At 41.9% G+C, this 20,792-nt stretch overlaps 2 protein-coding genes across 2 annotated transcripts in view; one reads left to right on the top strand and one right to left on the bottom strand.

The window, feature by feature from the left end:
• LOC138961713 (intermembrane lipid transfer protein VPS13D-like) overlaps nt 1-15,151 on the top strand; it is a 119,349-nt gene extending 104,198 nt beyond the window's left edge. Inside the window, exons 74-81 of the mRNA XM_070333383.1 lie at nt 1,951-2,132; nt 3,750-3,823; nt 5,133-5,300; nt 5,942-6,148; nt 7,086-7,339; nt 7,924-8,084; nt 8,491-8,600; nt 9,119-15,151. Of these exons, the coding sequence (XP_070189484.1) occupies nt 1,951-2,132; nt 3,750-3,823; nt 5,133-5,300; nt 5,942-6,148; nt 7,086-7,339; nt 7,924-8,084; nt 8,491-8,600; nt 9,119-9,211 (1,249 nt within the window). The 3' untranslated portion in view covers nt 9,212-15,151. The remainder of the gene's footprint in view (nt 1-1,950; nt 2,133-3,749; nt 3,824-5,132; nt 5,301-5,941; nt 6,149-7,085; nt 7,340-7,923; nt 8,085-8,490; nt 8,601-9,118) is intronic.
• Nucleotides 15,152-15,371: 220 nt separating this feature from the next.
• LOC138961712 (allograft inflammatory factor 1-like) overlaps nt 15,372-20,792 on the bottom strand; it is a 46,580-nt gene continuing 41,159 nt past the window's right edge. Inside the window, exons 4-6 of the mRNA XM_070333382.1 lie at nt 20,376-20,417; nt 19,715-19,877; nt 15,372-18,633 (exon numbers count right to left, since the gene is read on the bottom strand). Of these exons, the coding sequence (XP_070189483.1) occupies nt 18,549-18,633; nt 19,715-19,877; nt 20,376-20,417 (290 nt within the window). The 3' untranslated portion in view covers nt 15,372-18,548. The remainder of the gene's footprint in view (nt 18,634-19,714; nt 19,878-20,375; nt 20,418-20,792) is intronic.

Genomic DNA, 20,792 nt, shown 5'->3' with positions numbered 1-20,792 from the left:
GCACCCCAGCACCCCAGCACTCGCGTGAACTCATAGCAGTATCATGGGTCGCGTTTGATTGGCTGTCGATCTCCGACGATTATCGCCGGGGCTTAATTATTCACCGATGGCGGTTTGTGGGTTGTTTTGATTGGCTGCCGATCTCCAAACGCCGAAGGTGAAAAAGGTAGCATCATGGCATCTGGATTCCGTATTGTTTTGTCGGCTGTGGAAGCTCTTACGATCGACGACCAAAGTGTGAAAAACAAGTGGAAAGCCAACTGGCTGTCAGAAGAAGTGACTGTCACTATCAACAAGAAAGAAAGGCGCCAGCTCATTGGCGACAGTATCGCCAAGATATCCATTCCCGGTCAGGCCGTGTGCACGTGGTGCGACAACGGCCACTGCGTGGTGAAATACGGACTTGGTGTTGCATCTATGCATGGGGCAAGCTAGGAAAAGATAACTCTCGCTGCAAACCACGCCCACTCAAAAATCCGGTCGGCGATTTGGCTCCGGACCCCAGGGTCAGGTTACGGCAAAGTACGTCGTTTTGAGTGGTTGGTTGTGGACGATACTGACCGGTACCACTAGCAGATACATAGGGCTAGAGGTGCATCGACATTTTTTTCGCCAGGTCGCGAGAATTCTATAAAATAAATGCAAGCGAACTTTTGTCATTTTTTGACTCACATGCGAAGCAAAAGTGAGTCTATGTACTCACCCGAGTCGTCCGTCCGTCCGGCCGTCCGTCCGGCCATCCGGCCGTCCGGCCGGCTGGAAAACTTTAACGTTGGATATTTCTTGGACACTATTCAGTCGATCAGTACCAAATTTGGCAAGATGGTGTTTGATGACAAGGCCCCAAAAAACATACATAGCATCTTGACCTTGCTTCAAGGTCAAGGTCGCAGGGGCCATAAATGTTGTCTAAAAACCAGCTATTTTTCACATTTTTCCTATTTTCTCTGAAGTTTTTGAGATTGAATACCTCACCTATATATGATATATAGGGCAAAGTAAGCCCCATCTTTTGATACCAGTTTGGTTTACCTTGCTTCAAGGTCAAGGTCACAGGAGCTCTTCAAAGTTGGATTGTATACATATTTTGAAGTGACCTTGACCCTGAACTATGGAAGATAACTGTTTCAAACTTAAAAATTATGTGGGGCACATGTTATGCTTTCATCATGAGACACATTTGGTCACATATGATCAAGGTCAAGGTCACTTTGACCCTTGTGAAATGTGACCAAAATAAGGTAGTGAACCACTAAAAGTGACCATATCTCATGGTAGAAAGAGCCAATAAGCACCATTGTACTTCCTATGTCTTGAATTAACAGCTTTGTGTTGCATGACCTTGGATGACCTTGACCTTGGGTCAAGGTCACATGTATTTTGGTAGGAAAAATGTGTAAAGCAGTTCTTAGTGCATGATGTCATTGCTAGGTTTAGCTGAAGGTCAAGGTCATGTAAAGGTCAAGGTCAAGCATGTGAGTCGTATGGGCTTTGCCCTTCTTGTTTCTTTTTGCGATAGGGCAAGTGCACCACCGAAATTAGTTGATGAGAACGTAGTCGGGTGTTTCATCTTTCATTAGCAACTGAAAAAATAAGGGGAAAGTTTTGTGTGTGTGTGTGATTGTTATAAATCACACTTTTGTTTAAAATGCTAAAACATATTATTCTTGTGGGTTTTATAGCTTTTTAAAAAGGCATGATCTCATTTTTTTGCTATCAGGAGAGGCCCCAAAATGGCCTCTATCATTCATTTTCCGTCAGGGGGGCACCCTGAACCCCCTACCGGGGCGTTGCCCCTGGACCCCACCAGGGGCCTAAGCGGCCCCTGGACCCCGGTTTACTTTCCTACTTTTTGAACATTTGCTGGTCTCATGTCTGATGAATGGATTACAAAACAACGAAAACTGAAGGTTTTTTTTTATGCATGATATACCTTCTTCTGTTTGACAGAGCTCTGTCAGCCGTGACGTCGATCATGGCCAAGCGCTACTACTTCGGCACTCTCAAGTTGTCGACGGGTAGAGTGACCTTGAGCATGGTGACCTCCGGCAAGCTGCCTCCTGACCTCAAGGCCATCAAACACGCCCTCTCCATCTCTCTCGTTGCCTTTGAGGAGGCCAAAGTGGATCTAGGTCAGTTTGTTCAGAGAAAACTTCTTAGAAATGTGCAATGATTTGGCAGCCCTATAGATGATGTTCAGAAATAACTGTCGGGTTTGTATTGGTTGTGGAAGAGTTACCTTTTCTTGCAAAACGGCAGACAAACTATGAAGGGACCAATCACTAGCGAGGGGCGTGACGGAAACACGTGGAGACATGAACGTGTTTCCGGCATACCCCTTGCAAGTGATTGGTCCCTTCATTGTTTGAAAAGGTCACTCTTACACAACCCATACAAACCCAACACAGTTATTTTCGGAATTCGTCTATTGTTGATGCAGTCAGGAACCATTTTTGTGGACTGGGTGGCCGAGTGGTAACGCACTTGCGCTCGGAAGCGAGAGGTTGCGAGTTCGACCCTGGGTCAGGGCGTTAGCAATTTTCTCCCCCCTTTCCTAACCTAGGTGGTGGGTTCAAGTGCTAGTCTTTCGGATGAGACGAAAAACCGAGGTCCCTTCGTGTACACTACATTTGGGTGTGCACGTTAAAGATCCCACGGTTGACAAAAGGGTCTTTCCTGGAAAAATTGTATAGGCATATATAAAAATGTCCACCAAAATACCCGTGTGACTTGGAATAATAGGCCGTGAAAAGTAGGATATGCGCCGAAATGGCTGCGATCTGCTGGCCGGTGTGAAAGCGTGATATATTGTGTAAAAAAATTCCATCTCACACGGCATAAATAAATCCCTGCGCCTTGAATATGTGCGCGATATAAATTGCATAAAATAAAAAATAAATAAAAAAATAAATCCCTGCGTTTAGAACTGTACCCATGGAATACACGCGATATAAGCCTCATATTGATTGATTGATTGATTTTTGTGCAATCAATCAATCAATATGAAGCTTATATAGCGCGTATTCCGTGGGTACAGTTCTAAGCGCTTGTCGTCGAGTTGTCAACACAGGACTAACAAAGAAACTAACATCTTCAGACGGACACGAACCCTATCACACACTAGCAAACCCTGGTAAACAAACAACTGTTTAACAACAATGTACACATCAATAGCTAGGTCAAACAAAATAATATTAAGCACAAAGAAAACACCTCTCACAGAGCACAGCACAAGAATGTCTTTTGGGGCACAGCACATCACGTCGAGCATGAAAGTCGCAGCCAGCTACGGGAAGAACTGAGTCTTCAACCTACTCTTGAACGCGTCAAGAGAGGGTCTCTGGCGAAGCTCAAGCGGCAGGGAGTTCCAGACGGAGGGGCCCGCGGAGGGAAATGCACGCTGACCAGCAAAATCCTTTGCACCCTATTTTCAGTTGTTGAATAGTTTAATATTTATGACGCACAATTGAATGGCGATGAAAGTAGACTATTATTGTGGAAACTCGATCTTTATTGGCATATCTGTAGTTGTTCAGAAGTGTTTTTTTTCGTATTACAACAATTGGGAGAAATGAAAGAGAAAAAAGCAACAACAAAAGGATGAGGAGGAGCTTATCAGTGACATTTGTTTGCCATGTAGTAGACAAACAAAAAGTAAGATCTGTTTTGCCGCCAACATTTGTCCCAGATATCAGCATGCAGTATGTTAATGCAATATTGACTGATGTGTTGTGTTGGTGTGTTGTCAGATCCGTATGTTAGGTATCATCCCTTTGAGACAAGTGGATTCCTGCTGAGTGACATGATGCAACACTATACTCAGGTATCAACTACATATATTCTCTTATTATTTAGATATATTAATTCCTTGACAAAGAAGGTAACTGGCAAATAATTGTTGTGAAAGCTATACAAAAAAAATTGATGGAGGTGATACACTGCTTGCCAAATCAACCACAGGCGGTACTGACAAGTTCTTGATCCTACCGGCCCCCGTAGCGCAGTGGTTAGCGCATCGGGCTGCGGGCCGGGAGGTCGTGGGTTCGAATCCCATCAGGGTCATGTGGGTTTTTCGGGCTACGGTCGGCTCCTACCCAGAGTGGAAGTGCTATGGTTCCTATGGGAAGGCTGGAATCACACAGCCGAGTGTCATTCACTTAACGAATGCGACTTTGAGGGTGCTCAGGTTCTGTTTACCTGACCAACACCGCAGATGTGGATGGAGCAGCGAGTGCAGGGACGGGGCGGCGTGAGAGCACACCGGGATAAGGAACAGGTGTAAGGGGAAAAAAAAAAGGAAAAAAAAAAAAAAAAAAGTTCTTGATCCTCTGTTGCACTGGTATTATAATAATAAGAAGTAAACAGGTTAATAGACAAACACAGGAAATAACTCTGTCAGGTTTGTGTGGGTTCTGAAAGAGTGAATACTCTTGCTTTACGCAGGCAAGCTTTCTACACATGCTCCTTGTGTTTTAGACACACCCCTCACTACTGACTGGTCTATAATGTCCAGTGGGAAAGTTTGACTCCCCAAAAGCAAGAGTATTCACTTTTTCACAAACCGTACAAACGCAACAGAGTTATTTCCAGAATTTATCAATTAATGTGATACATTACATAGTTTGTAACTGAATCATAAATACTTCCCCTGATCAAATCGGTAAGTATAGCAGCCACATGCTGGTGTGTGTGCAATATGTTTACCAACTTACCCTTCAATTACGGTAGAATCAGTTTACTGGTTGTAGCAACAATGTCGTTAAACTTAAATTGAAGAGAACCAGTACTTCCAAACGTTCATAAATTTGTCATTTGTCTCACAAATACCTAGGAAGACAAACCTCCCCTCCACCCTCGTTCAATCATTCAGTCAAGTATTGACTGAATGTAAAAACCGGCGGGTACCGGGTGACCGTCTCAATGGTGATACCGGAACACATGTATACTAAAGGAGGTGGTGACTTTATAAGTGAAAGTATGAATGGATTACAAAACAAATTGCAATGTTGTTAAGCATGCTTGTCATAAACCATGGACTTTCTCCCAAAAAGCTCACAATAAGCAGATTCCACTGTAATCCGTCCATACATATTGAACTCTGCCAACTTATGCATCATAATTTTGACCCGCAGGAGCTGAAGGGCCAGGCGGCCAAGATCCTGGGGTCTGTGGACTTCCTGGGCAACCCTCTGGGTCTGGTCAACGATGTGACGGAGGGCATCTCTGGCCTCATCAACGACGGAAACGTGGGGGGTCTGCTGAAAAACGTCACGCATGGCGTCTCCAACACCACAGCTAAGGTCAGCAGTGTTGTCAATAGTATTCAGGAATGTTAACAGCAGTGTTGTAAGTATGGGGGCCGGGTAGCTCAGTTGGTAGAGCGCTGGACTTTGTGGTTCTGGGGTCACGGGTTCCAATCCAGGCCGGGGCGGACACAGGTCAACTTCATGTGCAGACTTAGAGATGCTATCCATGTCCCATCCCTGTGTCACCACAGTGGCACGTTAAAGACCTCAGTCATTCTGCCATATAAGTGCAGGTGGTTGATTACAATCATCTAAACACGCACACGCCTGGATAGCATGACTCTTGTTGCTGTTAGCTTTCCACTGGACCAGAATTTCTCGGCAATTAGATAATAAAGTAAAGTAAAGTAAGTGGAATGAAATGAAATGTCCCTGGTAAATGATAAGGAGGGCAATGGCTTGTATGGGTTTGTGGATAGGGATGGTGGTCATACAAAAGAGCTGGTGATAGCAGCCCAGGAGCAGTAGAAGGAGATATAACACATTATAGGCCAATTTTTATGTTGGCCTCATGGGTTACACTTTACATTTTAGACAAAACAGTCTACCATGTATGATCATCATGCTTTCGTTAAAGAATAGAAACCATGGATAGATGGGAAAGAAACAAAACAAAGTTTCTGTCTGTGTTTCAGTTTGCCTCAACAGTATCCGACGGCCTTGGCACCCTGTCCATGGATGACTCGCACAACCGAACACGTGAAGAACTACGCAGTGTGCAGTCGGGCAAGTCCACTGACCACCTGGTGGCAGGCATCAAAGGCTTTGGCTACGGTCTGTTCGGCGGCATGACTTCTATCGCCTCTCAAACCTACAGGGGCGGACAGGATGAGGGACTTGCTGTAAGTAAAGTTTTAAAACTGTTGTGAGGATACAGCATGTTCTTAAATCATTTGGTCTGCTGTTGCTCAATAGCTATCCACTCCTTATATTTTTCTGTGAATGGGATTTTTACGTGAATTCCATGCGAACTCACATCGAACATGCTCCCTCGTTCGCTTTCTTCAAAACCCAACTAAAAACCACATCCTTTGACTTTGTTTTTTTGTGTGTATGTACTTTCCGAGGCGCTTTGAACTACAGGTGTATTTTAGGACTTGTGCCATTGAAGTATCCTCATTATTTATTATGAAACATAATAGAACTAAGTCTGCCATAAGAAAAGATCATGTAATTTGTAAAGTTTAATCAGAACTTTCAAGATATGAAAATCTCCATAAACATATGTCTGGTAACAGAATTTTTGCAACATAAGGTGCTAAGATCTGTGTAGACGTAGTTCTGGTAACCGGGTTTTACAGAAGAGAGTACAAAATAGTGATGTTTTCAGCCTGTATGTCGAAGATCTGTGTGGCCCTGTTGTTTCTGTATAGTGATCTCCAACACATATTCAACAGTGTTGTTGCCATGCACCCTCAGGGGACAAAAGGTCCTGGATTTTCTTCTTCTTCGTTCATGGGCTGAACCTCCTATGTCTACTAATGTTTTTGCACGAGTGGATTTTTAAGTGTATGACCATGTTTACCCTGCCATTCAGGCAGCATACGCCGCTTTCGGGGGAGTCCTAGATTTAAAATGTGTGTAGGTCGAACTCTCCTGGGTTTGTCAGCTTGGCAGGAAAAAATGATCATAAAACCTCCACATGTCTAATGTATTGGATGGTTGACTGCACAGGGGTTAGACTCCAATGAGTCTGATCAAAAAAGTATGCGTCATTGACCAAAGACGGAGGCTTGGGAACAGCACTGATTAAAACACACGTTTTGCTCTCACCTTCAGGGCATGCTGAAAGGCATGGGGAAGGGCATGCTGGGCACCGTCACCAAGCCTGTGTCGGGCGTCCTTGACCTGACCTCTGGCGTGGCCAACGCGCTGCGTGACACCAGTCGCAGCTCATCGCACAAGCCTCCCCCGCGCGCACGCTTGCCCCGCTGTTGCCACGGGCCGGGCGGACTCCTGCCGCTGTACAGCCCCTCCCCGGCCAATGCTCAGCAGATTCTCTACGAGCTCAACCAGCAGAACTACAACGAGTTGTGAGTCATGTGGATGTTAATTAGTCTGCTTTGTATATTTTGTACAGAATGCAGAATATTTTACTGTCCAGAGTTCTCCAGGAATAATTTTTACTGTTGTTGTTAAAAAAGCACGGACTCTTAAAATGCACAGAGATGTAGACTCTTAAAATGCACAGAGATGTAGACTCTTAAAATGCACAGAGATGTAGACGTTCATAAACATTGAGTCAACAAGAAAATATAAAATACATGGTAGAGCATAAATCCTACAAAGAAGGAAAGATGAGTAGATTTTTGACAGGAATAAATTAGATCAAAGTAGGTCAATCACAGATTTTAAAATATTTGAAATGTCTTGTCCCCTTAAGTGACAATACTAAACATGGTTGTTATTTTCACAGGCAAAGTACGTGCATGTGTGTGTGTGTGTGTGTGTGTGTCTCTCTCTCTCTCTCTCTCTCTCTCTCTCTCTCTCTCTCTCTCTCTCTCTCTCTCTCTCAGTCTCTTGTCTCTCTCTCTGCCTTCTAGCCTCTCTGCAACTCTTTCACTGACATACAGCCCTCACTTGCATTGTAACAAAAGTTTCATGTCACCCCCCACAGCCTGATCGTGGTGGAGCAGCTGAGGAGCGAACCTGAAGGTCTCCACGCTCTGATCAGCAGTCACCAGGTCATCTTCCTTAACCGCCTGGCCCCCAGCACAGACAACATCGTGATCAGGATTCAGCTGCTCGACCTGGAGCACTGCAAGAGCATGGAGAAAGGTGTGTGTGTGTGTGTGTGTGTGGGGAGGGGGGGGGGTATTGGGGTGGGGTGAAGGGAGGCGAGGGGGTGTTGATGAGCAGGTAGGCATGGTTCATCTCTGAGTTGTTGCGGAAATCAGGAAAAGTGAGAAAATAGAATCCTTAAGCCTTGAGTTTGTATAACTGCTTTGAGAGAATCTGAGAGATAGAGAGACATAAGCACTCTAAATACATTCAACATGTGCAACAAGAGTAAGTGAGAAGCTCACAATTGTCCACACAATCACAAAAGTCTGCTAAAAATAATATTAAAACAAAGATATGACTTGCATGTCAACTTACAGCTTTAAAAGTCCCATTTGGAACAATACCTGCATACCAAAGTTCCTGACGTGAAGTAACTGCAAGAATTGTGGTGTGTGTGCAGATGGCCGTTACTATGTGGAGCTGACCATGAAGGGAGGCAGCAGCAACGGGGGAGCCGGCAATCTGAGGTCACCGCAGGTCAGGTGTGACCGCCAGCAGATGGCCTTCAAGGTATGACAGACGGACTCTTGTGTGATAATGATAGCTAAGGCTGTTCTGAGGACTCTGTTTAGCCATTGGGTGTCCAGAGAGTTTGTAGCCATTGTTTTACTCTCATCAGCTGTCATTATTTGTTGAAGCCTTTTTTTCATACTCGCATCAGCAGTCATTTGTTATTAATTTTTTTAACCGCTTTCATGTTCTGTATTGATACAATTATACTACAGAATGGCATATAATGCTGCAACTGTGCTGTCACAGAACAAGCACATGGATTCATGCACACACACACACACATGCACCCACTCACGCAGGCAGGCTGAGACATGCACGCATGCATGCACACACACACACGCACACACACACTCACACACACACACACACACGCACACACACAAACACACACACACACACACACACACACATATGCACGCACGCCAGTCTCAGCTGTCCTCTCAGAATTGGCAAGAGCGTAGGATTTTGCCCCTACTTCTGAACCACGTTCTCAATACCCCTTGTATCCTTTTCAGGTGTCACAAGAAATCAAGTACGCCAAGAACCTGTATGACGAGAAGATGCAGACCCTGAAAGAAGTGGAGGAGCCTGATGATGCAGACTGGTAAAACTAGACTGTGGTCACTGACATGCTCGCACTCAATTGACCACTGCCGCTAGCCACATGCAAAAGTCTTGTCTAACCAAGACGTCTGTATTGTGTTCATTTTGTGTGACGTACGTGGTAGGGCCGGGTAGCTCAGTCCAGGACTTGGGATCCTTGAGTCATGGGTTCCAATCCAGGCAGGGACGGACACTGGTCAACTTTAGGAGGAGACTGAGAGATGGTATCCATTTCCCACCCCTGTGTCACCACAGTGGCACGGAAAAGACCTACCGTACTTTCCGGGTGACAAGGCGCTTCGTTATCTAAGACGCACCCCCTTCTTTTAAAAAAAAATTGTAATCCAGTCACCCATTGGACGCAGGGGGCCGATAGGGCGCACCAAAATTGAAAAAGTATACCGGTAGTGGAAGAATGAAAATAAGCCGGCGAGATCAAAGCCAGGTCCATTGTTTATAGTTTTTGCCATGAGAGGTGGTTCCTGTCATATCTGAGAGAGGAAACACTTCCTGCTTCGGGGTCAGTGACTGGTCAGTGACCGAGTTTAACAGAGTCGAACTCTGTGTGTGCGGCGAGATCAAAGACATTGTGATAGCTGGGTGGCCTCGTTTATAGACACGACCTTCTTCCCAGGGGTCAATGACCCAGTTTTTGCCATGAGAGGTGGTTCCCCTGTCATATCTGAGAGAGGAAATACTTCCTGCACCGGGTCAGTGACCGGTCAGTGACCGGTCAGTGACCGAGTTTAACAGAGTGGAAATAATTATGTGTGCTCTGTGTGTGCGGCCAGATCAAAGGCAGGCATTGTGATAGCTGGGTGGCTTGAGAGCTCGAGGAAACTTGGCCAGGGCAGTACCTAGTAGCTGAAACATGCATTATCACAAGTTGTTTGACTGGTACTCAGGCGGTCTCTTTGATTTTTTTCGTATTTCATACACGGATTAGACGCTTCGTTATACAAGACGCAGGGGTCGAACTCGAGGAAAAAAGTCGCGCCTTATGACCCGGAAAGTACGGTAAGTCATTCTGCCATAAGTGCCTGTGGCTGATTACACCTACACACGCACACACCTGGGTAGTGCGACTCTTGTTGCTGCTAGCTTCCCACTTGGAGGAAGTGACCCGAATTACCCAGCAATGGGATAAATTAAGTAAATGAAATGAAAACTGTGTTATGTGAGCTAGTGTTCCACAGCTCTTTTCAGACTTTTTGCAGACTCACACGCTGGTGATTTGAACATCTAATGTTGGTGTTATATGTTAATTCGGGGTCATATATGTTCAACTTGAGTTTATTGTGTTTTAATTCATTGGAGTGATATGTTCAGTTTGTGTTTATGAGCGTGGTATGTTCTATTTGTCATGATGTGGGAGTCATAATTATGTTCAGTTTGTGTTTATAGTCACATGTTCAATATGTCATGTAACTTAAGCTTATTCCCCAATCATGTCCTGTATAGTTTCTGTAACTCTGGACAATAATATTCAATAGTCCTGATCAGTCTGTCATTAATTGTGTCTTGTGCATGGGAGTCATATTTGTTGAGGACAGGCCTTGCTTGTAACTATGCCTTCTACAGGTTTTCTGCTGCTGCCTTTGAGTCTGTGTTCTTGTCACTTCAAAAGTGGTAGGGCCTAGGGGGATCTGTTTAGCTTTTGACACCCTTGCCTTTGTGTTGACATACCTGCAGCCATTGTCATTGTCCTTGCTGAACCCAATCACCAAGCCTTTTAATGCCCCTGTGCAATTCTCGCTCACACATTTTATTTGACCTATTTTTGTGCTGCAAGTAAAACATCATTGTGTTTGTCTTGTATGTTTGATGTGGATGATTTTAATTGATCCAGTGTTACAAAGATTGATGACAATAAGCTTAATTGTGCCTGAGAATTGTTTTGATTTAATTGTGTAATGATCCTCAATTTCACAGGAAAGTACAAGAGAGTGTCTAAATGTTAGTGTGTGTGAGATGTATAAACATTATCTAAGCTTATTGCTGCATTTTTGTGTGAAACTTGCTTGTTTAGGTACACTAGTAAAACATGTCTGTTTGTCTCACACCAATCGTGTGGAACTACCGTGGAGTTTTGCATTATTTGTAGTGTCTTATTCCTGTGAAAGTATGAGAACTTGATACTTCTGCACAAAAGTATTATATTCAATTTCTGTTTGATAATCAAATGCCATGACAGATGCCAGTGAGTGTATATTAAGTGTGCTGTGATATGCTCAGGCAATTTGACTCAATTGGACCTTTTTCAGTTCCAAGAGATATCTTCCAATCTGACCCTAGACCAAATGTGAATAAAATGTATATGTGCTTATACAGCAGATTTCCACTAACTCGCGGTCTTTGGGGTCCAAAGATTTTTTATCGCGATATATCCGATTCGCGATGCAGTTTGGGGTCCAATTAAAGGGAAGAAACCGCGTTCTCTTCTGAGTCAGAGAAAAACACGGTTATTTCCCTTGTTGGTCACAAAAAGCCTGTGAGCGTCACGTTGGCGTGTGTGCGTTTGCCGTGTGAGTGCATGTGTGTATGTGCGTGCGCACGCACGCCTGGCATGTGGTTGTGCAACAATGTTCATGTGTATGTGTTACTGCGTTTCTCGCAAGTGTGACGCTTCTGTTGGCAACTAAGTTCTCAAAAGATTAACTGCGATGACACGTTTTCTTTTATCAGCAGATGACGATTTCTTTTCTTTTTTCTCCGACTCATACATCCTCACAAACTTACTAGTTAATCGGACAACAAACATACTATTTGTTAGATCAGAATGATTGGTGGATCAAAACCATTGGTTGACATTTACGTTTTTAGATGTGTCAGTTACATGGATAAGCTTTTTTTGTTTTGTTTTGCTTTGTGTGAGTCTGAGTTGACACGCGTTTTGTCTTTGGCAGAAAGCATGTAGATTTCTTCTTTGATTGTTTGCTTTTTCTGCCACCTGCTATAACGCAAGAAGCTGAAGCACTTCATGGCGCCTGTAGAAAATCCGGGGCGTCTAGCTGAGATCGCGATTAGTGGGACTCGAGTGTTAAATTGCATGCCTGACTAGATTGCAGAAGACTGAAGCACAGTTTAAGCACTTGATTGGCGCCTGTGGCCACCCGGACCGTCTAGCAGAGATCGCAATTAGCTGGACTCGAGTGTTCAACTGCACGCCTGACTGGCCATACTGACTGGTCAGACACTTAACCTCTATAGGCACGTGGCCAATTTGACGATACCGATCGTGGCAGGAAAGTTTTTGACTGAGTGGTGCACATGCGCGTGAAAGGTTTGTTTTTCTTTTGTTCGCAGGTCTCGATCAACCCGTAATGTACACAACCTGAAAACACACACATACGTAGAACACTATTTGGAGAGACTGAGGGCGAGAAAGAGAGAGAGACTGATAAGATGAAATTCACGATTTAGTGGACCGCGAGTTAGTGGAAGTCTGCTGTAATAATAATAATAATAATAATAATAATAAAAATAAAACATTCTTTTATAGCGCTGTTCACCACCGAATGGCAGTCTCATGGCGCTTTACATTAGACATTAAAATTTAACAGTTTACATATAAAAAGTTCTCGTAAGAAATAACATACAAGCATTAAAAACAATTCATAGACAACGACCACTTATAGTTATATAAGATAATCTAGAAAATTGTTTTTAAAAAGATGAAAATAAACCACGTAAGATAAGTAATATTCACATAGTTACACATAAAAAGTCTGACAATAAAACAGAACTCGTATAAAAGCGTTCAGATCTAAAAGAGAACGAAGATGTAACATAGACTGTGGGGCAACAAATTAAACAACTAACAACAGGCATACTGTTGTACATCTAGCTGTTTGTGTATGTGTCTGTACGTCTGTATGTGTGCTTGCACATGCATGGAAATAAATCAAAGTATGCTTGTGATACAGGAGCTCAGGAGGAGAAGACGATAACTCTAATTGTGTTTGTGAAACATAAGGCATGAATGATAGCATTTGCTATGTATAAGGGTTGTCGATCAGTGCCAAAACATGTAAAAAATGTTGTTTACAAAGTGAAACAAATGTCTGTGTAATTAATTTCTCTGCAGGTGTTAATTACTGTACTGTATTGATTGTGACTGATCTTCAGTGCATATTTATGTTCATAATCTAAACAGCTAGAGCCATTAAGTCAATGTTTGTGTTTATGGTTGTATATTTTTATTTGGTTGTGAAAAGTGCTGTTGAAAAGTGGTGTTTACATGTACATTTATATGTCTTTAATGTGAACATTTTTATGTGGTTTATTAATGATGAATGGATATATGCGGTTTTGCATTTTTCACACAACTTTCTGACCTTCTACTGAAGGAGTTGTACCCTTGTTTGTTGCATTTCTGACATGCGAATTAGTTATGTGTGCATGTTGAACTTCTGTTTGAGTATTAACAGTTCTGTTTGACTTTCTGGTGCTCTGCTTTTATCATTGACCTCTACCGTAATACTTCAAATATTTTCCTGCTTCAATTCTGTTACTTGTGTGCATGGTGCCATGAAATATAAAACAGAGCCTGTGATTTGACTGTAAAACACTCAGATTGACTGCAGTGTGACACAACATTCAGGCATTTGTATTTTTTCTTAACTGGCTGAAATACATGCAATGTTTAGTTTTAGTCCCATTATGAAAGTGTGTGCTTTTGTTCCTGTGTTTGTTGTGCTGTACAGTTGGTATTCTGAAATACAAGTATCCATACATATGCAATTACACCAGCTGTCTTTCAGTGCATTGCCTGGAAGTTGTGATGCTGAAGTGTTATTACACTGTTCTGGTCACTGCAGTCTCTCGGCGACAGCGAACACATTTCTTTTCTTTTTTTCAACTTATGGTACAGTGGTACCCAACATGAAGACACCCTTGAGACCACCCACAAGTACTACCTTAGTGTGGAGTACTACCTTAGTGTGGATGGCCTTTTACCAATTTAAGGCCTATTTTGGTCTAGACACAGGGACAACAGGAGATGTTAAGCGCGTGGGAGGTTTCCTCTCATTAGCCAGACTATTACTGGTATTGTATTTAGCTATAGCTTTTGGCTCATGATTTTGTTCTGAAATAATGATTGTAAAAATGTATTTTCATTAACGACTAGGCTCAATGTTCAATATGATGAATGCATGCAGCTGTTGCTTAAAACCTTAAGCTGTGAAGAAGACGTGTTCTTGATATAAACTTGCTTGGGGAATAGAATTACTTTTTTTTTTTTATGTACATTTTGATAACAAAAACATGTGGGTATTAATTAAATGGCATTTAGAGATTATGTTAAAGCGCAACTTAAAAAGTTAAGCAGTATAGTGATAGTTTAGTTTGAACTTTGCCTCATAGATGTGTTAATATTACATTGATCCAGTTATAATTTGTAGTTGAACGTGCCAGTCGCTGATTGTAATATAATCGCTCATATGCCAGTCACTTATTGTAATATAACAAGTAACAGAGCATGTGACTTAATAATTACTCTAGTCAGGAGTAAATATTTGTCTGGACCAAACCATTCTTCCTATACATCTTGGAATGGAAATCATGTTGCTATAAATTTCTCTGAACAAACATTGCTTTGGGTTTTTGCATTAGGGAACTCATAATATTGAAGTGAACATGAGAAATTTTGCGTTAATCCCTTCTTGATGAATAATATTCACTTTTCAAATATGCATGATGTTTTTAAATGATAAAAACAAACATGAGACTGCATACTCATTTTGTGGGTTAATCTTTTTTTAAAATTTTTTCTTTTTAGTTTCATGGTGTGTACGTATAGCAGGTTCTAGTTATATAACTGGGAACGATTCAAACGGGTTCTTTAAGGGTAGCAATTCTCGCTTGCAGAATTAACATCTAATCATTGTACATATATGGGGATTTAGTGTCTTGACTGAGAAAAATACAGGAGAGAATTGTGAGTTGATGTGTGAGCAGATTCTGTAGTGTTTGCGTGTGTGTGTGTGTGCATGTCAGTGTGTCTGTGTCTGTGTGTGTGTCAGTGCATGTGTGTGCGTCAGTGTGTGTGTGTGTGAAAAATGCACTAGTGTGTTTCTTTCACACTGCATCAGACAAAATAAATATAGAGGCCCATGAGTGCCCCATCGCATACACACATAACACTCACATCAAAAGCAAGAATTATGGTAACAATATTTAAACATTTAATCATTGTACAAACAACTAACATTTATGTTGTCATCCTGGAAGACTGGATAAAATCAACAACGATGAAACACGTTCCAGCAATTTTCACATAATATATTACTAACATGCAATAGGCAGTGAAAATGTACGTTACAAATAAAAACAATCATAAATATTTCTGCCAAGAGTCGAAATATTAACAGAGCTTTAAACTTCTCTTTATTATAAGCAACAATGGAATTTAATACATGACATAATGCTTCCTTGCAACATTTTGTAACTTTATTTTAAAACACACAAAATGTGCATGCAATTAAGCTAACTTTTGTAAAAGACTTGAATCAAAATGTGATACTGTCTGACATTTTCATAGTGTAATTGTCAAGGGAATATCCTTGTTTATACATATTTGGACCCTACAAACCTTGACCACATAAACCTAATCACTAAGTCTATTGAGATGTTAACCCTCCACTGTTGGACGCTCTTGTTATAGTTGTATGGTTGTATGGTTGAAGCTGAGAATAAAATCATGACTGAGTGATTTTGCTCAAAGGTCTAATTACCAAGTCAAATGCCACTCATTTCTAAAAACACACACAACGTTCATTCATTCAAAAGCACGAGCAAAAAGATTCTCCAGGTATAAGAACAGTCACAGCTTTTGCACATGCTTTGTTTTCTCTAGATAATCATGTTACCTTGTCCTTGGTCATGAACTAACTCCCCTTAACGGTGTATGGCTGCCTAGATGGCGGATCATGTTACCTTGCCCTTGGTCATGAACTAACTCCCCTTAACGGTGTATGGCTGCCTAGATGGCGGGGTAAAAAACGGTTATACAATTGTATAGCACACACTGTGTATGAGGGAGTTTCAGCTCATGAATGAAGAAGAAGAAAAAATAGTTTGTAGTAGTCTGTGTCGTGTCTTGACAGCTCGGTAGCTCAGATGGTAGAGCACTGGACTTGTGATCGGAAGGTCGCAGGTTCGAATTCGGGCCGGGACGGACACGGGTCAACTTTATGTGCAGACCCAGAGACGGAAGCCATGTCCCACCCCCGTGTCATCACAATGGCACGTAAAAGACCTTGGTCATTCTGCCATAAGTGCAGGTGGGTGAATACACCTAAACACGCAGACACCTGGGTAGCGCGACTCCGTTGCTGCTAGCTTTCCACTGGGAGGAAGCGACCCGAATTTCCCAGCAATGGGACAATAAAGTAATGAAAATGGAAAAAAAAACGAAAAAAAAACAAAAACAATATCCCCACCCTTATATTCCCCCTCCCCATAATCACAAATGTTCTAAACCCCATGAACCATACATACTCAGATCCTTGGCTCTAACAAACATCACTAAACAGAAGTTCAACAATGAATATATCATTGAATCATTTTATCAATGTTTTCCTTGCAAGACTTTTCATTATTAAAGCTTCACCGTTTTTCCAACGATATATTCAAGTGTATCTTTGATTTCAATGAGCAAATGTCAGATATTATGCCCTAGAATGCTGGGACTTTGTGTGTGTGTGTGGGTGACCTAGGCCTGTGCAGCAACAACAGAAAATAAAATGAGAATTCAAAAGAATGTCTTCAAATGTTAAATCGTCAGGTTTTCATGCAAGTCCAAACGCGAACAAACATTCCATGACAAGAAATCTCACAGTTTTTAAAACGATTTCGGAAATTTAATTTTAATCATAATTTTTTTATTTTTAATTTTCAGAGCTTGTTTTTAATCCAAATATAACATATTTATATGTTTTTGGAATCAGAACATGATGAAGAATAAAATAAAAGTAATTTTGGATCGTTTTATAAAAAAAATAATTTTAATTACAATTTTCAGATTTTTAATGACCAAAGTCATTAATTAATTTTTAAGCCTTCAAGCTGAAATGCAATACCGAAGTCCAGCTTTCGTCGAAGATTGCTTGGCCAAAATGTAAATCAATTTGATTGAAAAATGAGGGTGTGACAATGCCGCCTCAACTTTTACAAAAAGCCGGATATGACGTCATCAAAGACATTTATCGAAAAAATTATAAAAACGTCCGGGGATATCATTCCCAGGAACTCTCATGTGAAATTTCATAAAGATCGGTCCAGTAGTTTAGTCTGAATCGCTCTACACACACAGACAGACAGACAGACAGACAGACAGACAGACAGACAGACACACACACACACACACACACACGTACACAGGGCCGGACCAAATGAGTTGTAAGGGGGGGGTTCCCCCTTTTTTGGGGGGGGCAAATCAGCGAAGTGGCGAAGCCACAAGCCTGCTGGGGCATGCTCCCCCGGAAATTTTTTGTAAAACGGTTAAAATCTGTGCAATCTGGTGCATTCTGGGCCTTGTTTTGAGGGTAAAGAGCAGCATTGTTTTGGTGCTAAAACTAGTAAAAAAAAAAACCACTCAAAGCAAGGTACATGCTTTTTCCAGGGGTGGGGTTCCGGAACCCCTGGAACCCCCCCCTGGGTCCGGCCCTGAATTACACCACGACCCTCGTCTCGATTCCCCCTCTATGTTAAAACATTTAGTCAAAACTTGACTAAATGTAAAAACAAAGAAAAACAGTGATGATTCCAGTGGTAAAGCTTTAAAAAACAAAACCTCATCAGAACCGTAATTGCTGTGAACTAAATAACAAGCAATAGGCCATAATAACATTGCATGGTAAAAGTGAGAGAAAAAAAATTCAAACGTTTAAAAAAAGGGGACAAAAAGGTGAGAGAAAAAACAACAATGTTTGAAGTTCAATATTGCAAAACAAAACAATACACACAAAACTTAACATCAATGCTCAGCTAAAATAGATGAGAGTCAAAGCCAGTACATTTGACAACACAGTCTACAGAAAAAAACAAAAACATTTCAAACTCTCACATGAAAGATAGCATGAATGAAACCCCGATCTGAAAGCCAAAACTAGAAAAGTTTGAAACTCTCACATGAAAACTAGCATGAATTCAACCCCAATCTAAAATCCAAAACTCAAGAAAAGTTTGAAAGTCTCACATGAAAGGTAACAAATATTAGACAGTGGTCTGATCAAAAGTGAACGACAGTGAGTTTGCTGCTTTGTACGATGGAAATGATGAATACTGTGAATTAAGAGATGCGTCAGTCTAGTTTGGTCCAGAGTTTCCGTTCGACCTTTACGGCAAACTGGACAGGTCACGCTTGGGGGGAACTCCTGTTGGCTTCTCCGGGGGCTTGGCAAAAGCTTCAAACATCAAGATCCTGCAAACAAAAAAGAGTACAAATATGAACATGAATTATCAGGGTAATATTACATGTATCATAAAGTGCATTCTTATCAGATCAATCAATCAATCAATATGAGGCTTATATCGCACGTATTCCGTGGGTACAGTTCTAAGCGCAGGGATTTATTTTTTTATTTTATTTTTATTTTATGCAATTTATATCCCACACATATTCAAGGAGCAGGCATGGTAGTGAGCTGAAAAGCTTTTTCTCTGAACATTTGCTTTTCTTACTTTTTTTTGTTTGTTACACTGATTTGTTTCAACCAACTGACTGCCACAATATCTATTAGGTATGTAGTTTGGTATAAACAAAAAAATCAATACTCTCACAAGGGAAACAACCGCTGAATTTCTAGGAAGATGATTACCTCCCCCTGGAGACCATTTCCTCAGTTTTGGTGTAATTGTCATAATTTGCATAACTGGATTTTGTATTGATTGTTTTTCTTCAAAATTTCTCCGGCAGTCAAGGAGTCAATGATGTCCATACAATCGCAAAGATGACTACAACGTCTGCAGATGCATGTGGCTGTGAATGTCAGTTTGATTTAATACTTTTGTTTCACAAAGTCAGCAGAATACTTCCCTACATTTTAAGGCCAGATTTACTCATATTTATCAGTCTTGAAATTGAGAGGATTTGGGTTGGGGGTGGCAGACGTTGAACTGTACTTACTTTTTCAAGACCCAAGACTGACTGGTCCAAGCATCATGTGTTCAAAGATCTTGTGGTTGATATGAGACTGACAAAGCCATTTTATACTTATCGCTAAAAGTTGAACAGGGTGGGGGTTGGTGAAACGGTTAGTGGAAAAGTTTGGGTAGTGCGGGGTGTGGGGTGTCTGTGTTAGGTCTATCCAGGGTTCCTAATGGGCAGAATATACCTGCGCAGTTTCAGCGCATTGCCTATTATTTATGCCGCGGTGGGGATTATGACGAGTACTTGGCGTGTTTTCCTTTCATGCAACGCGTAGCGGGCTGGGATAATCTGCAGTGTGTCGTCGGTCCTGCTGAAGTTACATAGGTGAGCGGAGCCCCTAAGGGTTACTCACTTTTTCAAGACGCCAGACTGTGGCCCGAGCATCATCTGTACAAAGTCCTTGTAGTTGATGGCGCCCTTGTCCGTGGAGTCCACCTCCTTGATCATCTTCTTCAGCTCCAGGTGAGTCTTGGCCTGACCTAGCTTCTCCAGCATGTACTTCACGTCCATCAGGTCTGAAACACGCACAGCGAAATAGTGTATACAGGTAAAAGAAGAGAGGTTGCAGGGCTGAACCAAGGGTATAAGAAGGATCGAGGGGCTTCCAAAATTAGGCCGGGGTACACTTGCTGGCCAGGAGGGGTTCTGTTGAAATTAAGCATTTGAAAGAAAGGTTATTTTGGGTCTCTTGATGAGAAAAAAGGTATATTTGCAGGGTAAGGGGGTTGGGGGGGGGGGGGGTGTTGCGCGTGCGTGCGTGTGTGTGTGTGTGTGTGTATGTGTGTGTGTATGTGTGTGTGTGTGTGTGTGTGTGTGTGTGTGTGTGTGTGCGTGTGTGTGTGTGTGTGTGGAGAGAGACATGTGTGTCTGTTTGTGTGTGTGTGTGTGTGTGTGTGTATGTGTGTGTGTGTGTGTGTGTGTGTGTGTGTGTGTGTGTGCGTGTGTCTGCTTATATGTCTGTTTGTCTGTCTGCATGCTTTGCTGTGTATTAAATCAACATATGCAATACTCACTAAGATCCCCAGACATATCTAGGTCACATTCGATGAATTTTTCTGCAAAAGAAAACGTGCATTAACGTACATGCTCTTTATTCACAAGTGTCCAACTAACTATCAATGAAGACAAAGGAGCAAATTTCGCATCTCGTCCGTTGTTCTACTTCCCGCTTAATCTTGAGCGTTTACTTTATTTTAGAAGTACTGAGAAGATAAGAAGCGTTCATCTACATGCCTGGACAGACATGCATGTCATACACTACAGCAAAGTGCAGACATTCTTCCAATTACCTCAACAAACAAACAAACAAACAAAGTAAACTAAACAATACTGATGAACATGGTTTACCACAAACATATCCAACAAAGTAACATTATTTCTAATCACCCACAAACAAACACACACACACACACACACTCACACATACACAC

The sequence above is a fragment of the Littorina saxatilis genome, linkage group LG3 (genome assembly GCF_037325665.1).
Source record: "Littorina saxatilis isolate snail1 linkage group LG3, US_GU_Lsax_2.0, whole genome shotgun sequence".
NCBI lineage: Eukaryota > Metazoa > Mollusca > Gastropoda > Littorinimorpha > Littorinidae > Littorina > Littorina saxatilis.
The sequence above is the reverse complement of the archived record's forward strand: the minus strand, read 5'-3'. Positions and strand labels throughout refer to the sequence as shown.